This window comes from Abramis brama, assembly GCF_963993115.1.
Source record: "Abramis brama genome assembly, chromosome: 17".
In the NCBI taxonomy this organism is placed as follows: domain Eukaryota; kingdom Metazoa; phylum Chordata; class Actinopteri; order Cypriniformes; family Leuciscidae; genus Abramis; species Abramis brama.
Window position 1 is genome coordinate 5,980,317 of NC_139979.1, and position 10,941 is coordinate 5,991,257.

Consider the following 10,941-nt stretch of genomic DNA (forward strand, 5'->3'; position numbering starts at 1 on the left):
TGTGAATAACAGCTTGGCCCATAGATTTTCCACCCATATGGCAAAAATATGTTCTGATATGTTTGAAATGCATTTTAAAATATATAAAAATGGTCAAAAAATGTATTTATATGTATATATATATATGACATTTATATGTATATATCATACACCATGACAGGATGCATGGTGTATGAGAATGTTGCATACTTTTTAACATTAGCAGCACAGAATAACCTAAAGTCTGTTGCTCTATGATGACAGAGAAGCTGTGAAGAGATACGAGGAACTTTCTGACATCTTCTCAGAGAAAGACAACTACTCCCAGAGCCGCGAGCTACTCAAAGAGGTTAGTCACACCACGACACAAAGCAGCCAATTCAAACAGCGTTTTCGCTAATGTTATTAGAGAGCATGGCGATGCATTGATGGGAAAATATCAGGCCAATCGATGTTCTGTGCTTCATCGCCGTAGAGAACGGCATCAATTTAATATGGCCTGAAGGGAGGAACTGATGACATGAAAAGAACGAGTAATCACATATTCAGTGTGAGGTTGTCTTTTATGCACTGTGCTTGTTGTGTAATTCAACAACATGCCTGATTTAAATGCATCATACAGAGACATTTTGCAAACACAGGAACCGAACCGAGTTTAATTTAATTATTTATTTTCATTCTACAGGAGGGGACTTCCAAATTTGCAAACCATGACACTAAAATGAACAACAGGAGATTTACAGGGGTAAGCATCCTTAAATAAAGCACACACACACACTTCCTCTTTAGCATAATCAAATATACTTAAAGCTGCAGTCCGAAACTTTTTTGGGTTAAAAATTATCCAAAATAAATTGTGCAAGTACATAACCAGCCAGTGTTCAAAACTATCTGCTTGCCTTAGCTCGATTCAAAACGGTAAGCTTGTAATAATGTTTTTAATTCCAGTGGTACTGGTGGATTTCTGCAGGAAATTCGAGCATGTCTTTGCGTCATTACGTCACATCTGTACACATAAAGAAGGTGTCCCGGCTAGTAGAGGCTATATTGCGTTTGAGGATGTTGGAGGTGGAGATTTATATTTCTCACAGCACATGATATAAATAAACTGGTAACACTTTACAATAAGGTTCATTAGTTAACTACATTAGTTAACATTAACTAATAATGAATTGCACTTATACAGCATTTGTTCATCTTTGTTAATGTTAATTTCAACATTTACTAATACTTTATTAAAATCTTGTTAACATTAGGTAATGCACTGTGAACTAACATGAACAAACAATGAACAGCTTTATTTTGATTAACTAACATTAACAAAGATTAACAAAAACAGTAGTAAATGTATTGCTCATTGTTAGTTCATGTTAGTTAATACATTTACTAATGTTTAATAAAGGAACCTTATTGTAAAGTGCTACCAATAAACTTATCAATTTGATGGCGGATCCAGAAAGGTTGAAACGACAATCACCAGTGACAACTGGAGATTCACCCGTTGTAAAATGCAAAAGACTTCGTTCGGACTTCGGAGTGGCTACAGAAAAAAAGAGACTGCAACCGGGCACATGCGAAAACAAGGATAGATATCGGAAGGGCATTAGATGTAGTGACGCAATGCTGATGTTGTTAACATTAACAATTTGTGAACAAAGTATCATTTGCACGGTTTGACGTGATATGATAAGCAATCGTTAGATTTACTGCAGTGCTTTTTTTCCCTTAGTTGGTCAGAACCAAAGTGGATGTTACTTGTTCAGACGACATTTTCCGGTGAAAATTGTTATGTTGGTCACTTCCAAAAAGTAGAATCTGTGATTGCGAATGACAGTATCCACTCCGGCGCGGCAACTGACAGCCGCACATTCTCCTCAAAACATTGGATTCATCCGCGCTGTGCCGAGCCGAGGCACAACCCACGTAAAGTTGCTAATTCCACGAATAACTGCAATTGCGGATTTCGAACAGAGATGGTGACAAAGAGGAAAAACTACGGACTGCAGCTTTAATATTATCAGTGTTATGTGCCGTTTATAATCTTTGATGCATACTGAAACAAATCTGCTCCTGAATGCTGTATTTCTTTTGTAGTCGTGTGCTCAGGGAACTGTGCCATACCTGGGCATCTTCCTCAGAGATCTCACCATGCTGGACACTGCAGTCAAAGACAGATTGGAGGTGATGTATAGTTCTCAGCTTGCCATGAAATACAATTAACAGAAAAATACAAAATAGACAGCATCAGCATCAGCATCAGCAGCACATCCAGCTGTGAGGTATAAAAATAGCAGTGGTTTCACAATGTTAGTCAAAAGTCATCTGGTAGAATCGAGATGTGTCAAAACAAAACTAACAGTCAACTGTATAAGCCATAGCAGGAACCAACATGTGTGAACCAACATTTACTCTCTTGCAGAACGGCTTCATTAACTTTGATAAAAGACGAAGGGTGAGTTTATGGACATTATATACTTGATTATCATTTATTTGTGGTTTTAAAAAAGTTAAAAAGGTATTATCATCACATTCTCTTGATTTTAGGAGTTTGAAGTCATTGCTCAAATTCGCCTCCTTCAGTCCTCATGTAAAAACAGCATTTTCAGAACGGATGAGACGTTTGTTCAGTGGTATCACAGCGTACCCTCTCTACGTGAAGAGGAAAGGTCAGTGATATTTCTGTAACTCTATGCTTAACGTCTCAGATACACACTGTTTGGCTATATGATGTTGACCATGTGTTTTTAAATAGCTACAAGCTGTCCAATCAGATTGAAGTACCGGGCGAGCCGAGTCCTGGGCGTGGCTCGAACCCTACAGTGATCATCACACAGCATCCTGAGTAAGAACATCATGTTCAGTAAACTAATGTCCTACATCAACAACCACACAGCATTTGTTACTGTAGAGTCCAAAATTAGTGTTTTCCAATCAAAAATAAAATAAAAAATGTGACCAAAGTGCTGTAAAATTACAAGAAGATAATATATTCTACAAAATGGTTTCATTTTCTTATTATAAAATATTTTGATATATATATATCTTAATAAAAAATATATATTGATATATATATTTTAAGATGACAAATGCATTTGCACCACAATACAGTATAGTTTGTGACACTGACATTGCCAAAGAAATGGGAAAAAATTAAATTTTCTATACACCATTATGTGTACAGTAGTTGCATATTATTATTTGCATTCAGCGTTGTTGTTTTTTCTCTGCTGAAAATATATGCAACAAATTTGTAGGTCATTTTTAGAAAACACTACTATATTCTGTAGTATGATATGCATTTTTCTTATTTTGCTAAATAAATCCTGGGCTTTTTTTTTTTTCTTTTTTTTTTTCTTTATAACTCTTCATGACAATCTTCCTGTAGGCTATTCTGAGGATCAAGCTCAGTCCCTGACATGCACACACAGACGTTTCTTTCATGAGCTCTTAAGCACCGTGATGCTGCTCGAGTCGAACGAAATGAAGTTTTAAAGCAGGACAAAGACACACTTATCGTCTGCAGTTAGCGTGTGACTTCAAAGCTACTGCTGATTTTGAGTTTTGTATTTATACTCCAGGTTACAGTCAGTTCAGAAAGAATCAATGTCATAAGCAGCACGTGGCAAAGAGCCTCCCGACTGAATACAGTTTGTGACAAGATCGTTCTTTTCTCCCATTACAGTGCTCTCTCAACCGTGGCAAATACAACAATGGATGCTGATGGCATGTTTGACATCCAATCTCCTGTCAATCACCTGCTCTCTAAGCTTTGCAAGGTAAGGGCAAATAAAGAGCTTTATTTTGATTACTTGGCAGTAATGGGCCTTTAAAAGCCCGGCTTCCAAAGTGTTATCAGCAACTTTGAGATATTTATTATTTGAGAGCCCACAGAGGCTCTTTATAGCATTTTAAAATTGCTTTTGGGAATTGATCCATGACAACCTTTCATTCTTTGCACTTTACATGAATGTTGTGAAAATTCACACTATTAGACAAAAGGTTGGCCACATTTGACTGAATTTGTGTTTCTCATGATCCAAATACATTTTAATTTGAAGGTCTCCTACAATAGGTTTACATGCATCCGAGGTTAAAAAACAACAAAAAGAAAAACACTTTAATTTTCCCATAATATACATTGCAGCATCACCTCTATCCTCACAGTGTCTGAAACGGTTCAATGAAGGATTCGGTCTCTCTAAACCCCTCCTTTCCGAGAGCCTACTCTGCTCTGATTGGTCAGATGGCCCAGTCTGTTGTGAATGTTCGACCGCTTACAGCGTGTGTCGGAAACTAAACTTTTATTACCATATCTGAATTTCAACTCTGGAGTCTTCCTCAGCTTTTGTTACACAGTAATACGAACAGTAACAAAAGCGTCGGTTTTACCATATCAATTGGAGCCCGAGTCCTCATACTTTGCATAGTGGATTTGCTCGTTTTCTCGACATGTCGACAACATGAACCAAACCCTTCAAGGCCTCAGGGTCAGCGTTTGAGAACGGGTCAGTGTTTGAGAACGGGTCATAGTGGACGTTGTTTGCAGGCAGCCAATGAAGACCGTAGGGTGGCATTATGCAAATTTGCTACAGACCTACGTAGGTTCGAGAAGGAAGTACCCAGCAAACACAGAACGTTGGCACAACGTACCCAACTTTCTAACAATGTTTTACCAACATGGCCAAAAGGTTGCTAACTACGTTGTGTGGTGAAGGTTGTTACAGCATTGTTACAATGTTGACATTAAACCACCGTTCAGGGCCGTTGCTTAAGGTTGTGCCAACGGTGTCTTGACAACCACTGGACTACATAATATGTACTCGTCACTGCCCTGAAGCTCGAAAATCAGCCTTTTAAATTTCAACCGCCCGTTGGGCTCATTGTGTTGTCTCGTTCTTCATCGAGCAAGGATACGTGAGTACTGCGTTTTATTTACCTCAGCTAAATAAGATACGTGATTATTCAAACACAACCTACAACTTCATTTTCTAATGTGACTAATGTAGCCTCGCTCACACTGTTTAGTTTTTCATTTCATTTGTCTGCTATTTAGTCTCATTCGTTTCTTTGCTCCTCTGGATTTGTGGATGTTTCCTGGACTGATTCCGTTTACCGAACTTTATCGTCCGGCTTTCGACTACTGTCTGTCATGTACAGAACCGGTTTTGTTCATTAAATGTTCTGATCTTTGCTATTTTATGTTTTATTTATTATAATTTATAAATTATAAATTTGTATATTCATTTATTTAGTTTTTTTCTTTTTTCCACAAATGACTTTTGGAAGTGCAATTTGATTACCACATATGCAGTTAGTTTTAATAAAGTTGAATTAACGTGTAACCTTCTGTAATTTTTACTCTTCAAAGTGTACACTTGCAGGTGTTGATTATAATTAGGCTAATTTACTGATAGCCCCATTAAATAATAATAAGGATAAACAATATTTAAAAAAAACAATATAATTATCTAACATCTGACTAATTAAAAATTAACCTCAAAACATAAAATGCTAAATGGGGATATCTATAGGCCTATCTAGCATAAAAACAAAAAATTGTCAGAACGTCATCTCTCAGTTGCTGAATGTCGCGCAACAACGTTGCTACAGCCCTATCGCCTCTTACAATTCTACGTTGTTACAATGCTGTAAACACGTAGACAGCAACGTTGCCATAGCAGAAATGCAAGGTGCCACAGACGTTGCCACAACGCAAATGTGTTTGCTGGGTAAGACTTCGTTTCGGCAGTTCAGAATCATTTCTCATTTCTCAGAATCATTTCTTTTAGGAGACAGTAACTCCATTTATCAAGCACTTTGATCTTCAACATTCATAAACAGCTATATTACACACTGCATGAAAGGTAATATCCGAAAAAGCATAATATGGGCATTTTAAGACTTAGCAACACCTGGTAACCCCCCACAGATCCTTGCCAAAATCTAGTTTGTTCTTTTTTGAGTTTGACAGCTTGTGGTCTACTGTAGCTACTGTAGTCTTCCAATTTATGGAAAAGAGACGCTTAATTTAGCAAAATATTATATTTGGAATGACATGAGGGTGAGCAAATTATTATATAATTTTAAATTTTTAGGTGAACTATTCCAAAAAATATTGTCATAATTTGTATTAACTCTATTTCAGCATGTGAAATCCCCATCTGTTTCCTGTTTGGATGTTGATTCGTCACCAACGCCCAATGATGCCACGCCCTCTGTCCTGACCACACCCACTACAGCTATCAAATCACATCGGCGGTCTGTCTCCTGTGGCAACAACCCCACCAATAACAAAACAGAGGCGGGGCCTGAGATCAGAATCGTCAGAATACGGATGGATTTACATGACGGCAACTTGTACAGAAGCATTCTGGTAACATTCTGGAGTCTAACAAACAAAAGTCAAATGAAAGTGAAAAAATTGAAAGTAAAAAAAACTGTGTTCCCACACTTTTGGGCTTTGAACTGCTGTATTTCACAGCAGCAATCCAGTGTTACATCAGACCAACTTTTGCATTTCATGTCAGCTCCTGTTTAATATGGATGCTGTCGCTCTTTGTTCTAATGTATACTTTCTTTTCTGTGCTGCCTCAGGTCACTAGTAATGATAAAACACCCACTATAATCAGTTCTGCATTAGAGAAGCACAACCAGAATGCCCAAGAAGCCTCTAAATACGAGCTGATCCAAATGCTGCCGGAGGGGAAAGGTGATGTCACATTTTTTTAAATGTCATACGATGGTGTTTATTTTTTCGAATCACATCCTAAATTGAGAAAACATTATTCTGGGCATAATGATTTGACATAATGATTATGATAAAAAAAAAAACAGACAGCTGTCAATCAAATAAAATATTTAAATAAAATATAAATTAATATACACTATTACTCAAAAGTTTGGGGTCAGTACAATTTTTTTTTAAAAATGTAATACTTTTATTCAACAAGGACACATTGAATTGATCAAATGTGACCGTAAATACATTTATTGTCACAAACGATTTCTATCTCCTATAAATGGGGGGGAATTATCACGGTTTCAACAAGAATATTAAGCAACTCTTTTCAACTGTGATAATAATGAGAAATGTTTTTGAGCAGCAAATCAGCATATTAGAATGATTTCTGAAAGGATCATGTGACACTGTTCAGGGTCATGTGAAAACCGTTATTTTAAATTTTAATACAATTTCACAATATTACTGTTTTTATGGTACTTTTGATCAAATAAATGCAGCCTCTGTGAGCATAAGACTTTCTTTTTTTTTCTTTTTTTTATCTTGCTGACCCCTAACTTTTGAATGGTAGCGTAAAAAAAATTAAGATTTGAATAAAATGTATATTTTATAAATATAAGTATTTTACGTATTTCTTTGTCTTTCTTTTCTTCCTCCACAGAGCTAATAATACCTCCCACAGGAAACGTCTTCTATGCCATGTCTTCAGCTAGCGTGGACTTCCTGTTAAGGAGAAGAGGAGGAAATACACCAACAGGGTCTCCGTCTCTTGGCAACGAAACCAGCGCAACCTTCCCACGAATCAAAGCCAAGGGCAGAAGACTAGTCCGGACACTATTTTAACAGAAAAACAGGATATTCATGTCCAAGTACTTTCAAAAGAAAAGGCACAAAATATTTCATTCAGCGCTCTGTGACGTAACTGTGTAATATTGACTCAAAAATAATTTTCTTAAGTCCTAATATTAGTAATTTGAGTGAAAGCTTGGTTAATTAGCAAACACCATCACACACCTGCAGGTGATTAGTGCGTGGGAAAAAAAGACCAAATAAGTAGGTCAAAAAATCTACAAAAAACAAGGAACTCCTGCACACTATCAGTACTTGCAAATGAGTATCAAAATTTTATTAGCAAAGTTTCGGTCTCGCGACTAATAAAATTTTGATTCTCTTTTGCAAGTACTGATAGTGTGCGGGAGTTCCTTGTTTTTTAGTGAAAGCTTGGTTGAAATGGCTCTAAAATATTAGTTACTGCTAAACATTGCACTATTCTTACATTTCATAAATCCATAATGAATTCCAAGACAGAATCATGTACCTTTTGCTGATGCCAGCATCCCCCGTCTACCTCTAAAGCTCATTGGTTACCGTATATTAACCAAGAAAATCCATTATTAATGAACTGAGAAAGCAGATAAACCCAACATGATAAAATAAACACTTACAGAAGGTACTTACACCTGTCTAAACATTTCAAACCCTAAGCTGTTCTGTGTGGGCAAAAAGCTACTGAAAAACACCCACCTACCTGAAGAAGAGTCGCAAAAAACACAGCCACTCTCGAATGGTCTCACCAAGTATGCAAACTGATCATGCTTACTGTGTGCTTTCTCTTTAAATATTTAAACAGAATTTATTATGGTCATGGTAATATCGAGGCTCTGTTCTAAAACCTAGTAAAAAGTTTGTGTAAAAGTTCTTAGGGGCCGTTTACACAACACCGTTTTCAACTAAAAACGTAAAAGTTTTGGGGGGTGAAAACTTTTGCAAAGTGCAATTTTTTTTTAAATACACGTAAACCACAAAAACGTGGATTTGTGAAAACTGTGACATCATGCACATGCGTATTACATTCCAATCCAGTCCACTTTATTTATATAGCACAATTTAAACAACAAATACATATTCAGTCTATAGACGCGTAGTGTTTCCTTACAAAGTGACGGCACCAACTACTGGCCTGGCAGCAGAATACAGCATTTTTAGTCGTTTTCGCGGATCCATTTGAACAGGGAACGTTTTGACAACGTTGTCGTCTGCAAAAAATGCGAAGGGATTCTTTCCCGTTTCAGTACATCGTTGTCGTGTAAACGCACCCTTAGAAGGCGGCATAATCACGCAGCCTACATTTTGAAACTGGCCTTGCGTAGGGAGCACCTATAATGCCATGTAGGCAGCTCACTAGGCTTTGGGACAGAGCCAATAGAGTGTTGCACTGCAGGTCTCCAGTTGTGGCTGTTCTACGAAACCAAATCGATTCCTTTAAAAAAAATGCAACAAAGCTGTGCCTGTGACATTATTTTTGTACCGATAAATGCATAACGCTACGATCATCAAGAATAGAAAAAACAACACTGTTGTTTGTACCCTGATGAACCTTGCGCTCCTCTGACTCGTATGCTGTTGACGTCTCTGTGGGAACGGAGGCATGCGAGAGCTCGCAGTAAGGAAGAGGGGTCTCCTTTTATTTTCAGCCTTTGGTTATTTTCGGAATAGCATACTACCATACTTACTATTGCTGCATATAGTACATTTCTGTATACCTACTACATTTGGCAGAATGTGCAGTATATGAAAGAGTTTTTATTTTACAAGATGATAAGTGGATGTTGAATTAAACATGATGATGACAGCAATGTAGCATACTCCTGTTTGAGAGCTTATCCTGGAAAAATGGCAACTGTTTCAAATACTCTTTCAACAAAATAATGTGATGTATACAGCGAGTAAGTCGTAAGCTAGTATTCCTTTCCAATCATAGCCTTTGTTTTTGGTCACTTGTTTGCTAAGTGCCTTATTATCGGGTGCTCTTGTGTGAATGTTGTTCCGGTGTGTTGCGCAGTGAAAAGCATGTTGCAGCTTCAGTCCTGTACCGTCAGATCTGTATTCTGACACGTTTATGCACTACATACCTCCTATTCTTGTAATAAACTTTAATTTTGATACAACTGACAGCTTTCAGACCTGATTTATGCATTCAAAATGTCATTACGTTTACATGTGAAAACCAATTATAAACTAGATGTTGCATGTTTCATCAAAACATTCATGATTACTGGATAAGGACTGTTAAAAATGATTTTACAGAGACTGCTCTCACAAGCACAAATAGAAATGTTTATACCGACTATAAAAAATATGTTACAGTAATACCATTTTCTTTACATCAACCATGTCCTGCTAAGTCTCCTGCTCCATTTTTTGATCATCTGCAGTTATAAAATATATTAATAATAATAATAATAATAATAATAATAATAGGACAATAATATTGTATGTTATCATTATAATAAATAATAAATATAACTGCACACAGTGATTAACAGGGTTCAAGCGCTTTAACGCATAAAGGTATTGTTTTTTATTTAGCAAGCCTGTAATCATCTAGATCAGAGATGGAAAACACCATTTACAGCCAATACAGGTAATTTCTAAGGAAATATATGTTTTGTCAAAACTTTTTACCCGTTATAGCGGCACCTATTGCCCGATTTCCATAAATGTTTGTATGCTTTAGAATCATACATTGCATAATTTCGTGAAGTTCTACATAAATCAGATATATCATGTGATTTGGCATAGAAATATAGCATTTGACACCTTTTTAACTGTTATAGCATCACCTATGGCCTGATCTCCATAAAAGTTTGCATGCTTATTTAGAATCATATTTCACAAGTGCTCACCTAATTTAGCGAAGTTCTGAGTTTTTGTTTAGGAATGAATAGTTCGCAAAACTAGTTTTTTAAAAAAAATAAAAAATATCCTAATTTTTCGTCAATCAAATCAGAGATGTGTGTTTTGTTCGCCATGCGCAAAGGATTCTGACCAACAGTTTAAGAGTTATGAGCGATTTCGTAGGCTACTTTTGATCGCTGTAGCGCCACCATCAGGCCGACTGGGGCGAGCCTTGGTGACGTTGTAGATGGGGTGTGCACTACCCCAGATATCAAAAATCATCTGGCCCAGACACTTCGTAAGTTTTTCCTCATTTGGACCAGAACTGGGCCAGCTCCGGATTCCTTTATGGCAATTTGGCCCAAATGTGGGCCAGATCTGGTCCAGCTCTGTTTTGGATCTGGTACCATCCCTCAAAGTTTCAAGTCTCTACGACTTACGGTTTGGTCCACCTGATCACTTTTTTTTATAGCAGAATGCTGATCTTTGAAAAACATAACAATTACAATAGGTTTCAGCACTAATAATACTACACACAAACACAG

General features: G+C 36.9%; 1 protein-coding gene across 2 annotated transcripts in view; it reads left to right on the forward strand.

Annotated features, from left to right (window-relative positions):
- The window catches only part of rgl2 (ral guanine nucleotide dissociation stimulator-like 2), a 24,944-nt gene extending 15,278 nt beyond the window's left edge, over positions 1 to 9,666 (forward strand). For both annotated transcript variants that reach the window (XM_084088020.1, XM_084088021.1), the window contains exons 11-20: positions 244 to 328; positions 665 to 724; positions 2,074 to 2,160; positions 2,399 to 2,431; positions 2,524 to 2,645; positions 2,732 to 2,821; positions 3,662 to 3,755; positions 6,125 to 6,352; positions 6,574 to 6,688; positions 7,380 to 9,666. In XM_084088020.1, the coding sequence (XP_083944146.1) occupies positions 244 to 328; positions 665 to 724; positions 2,074 to 2,160; positions 2,399 to 2,431; positions 2,524 to 2,645; positions 2,732 to 2,821; positions 3,662 to 3,755; positions 6,125 to 6,352; positions 6,574 to 6,688; positions 7,380 to 7,561 (1,096 nt within the window). In that variant the 3' untranslated portion in view covers positions 7,562 to 9,666. The remainder of the gene's footprint in view (positions 1 to 243; positions 329 to 664; positions 725 to 2,073; positions 2,161 to 2,398; positions 2,432 to 2,523; positions 2,646 to 2,731; positions 2,822 to 3,661; positions 3,756 to 6,124; positions 6,353 to 6,573; positions 6,689 to 7,379) is intronic.
- The last annotated feature ends 1,275 nt before the right edge of the window (positions 9,667 to 10,941 follow it).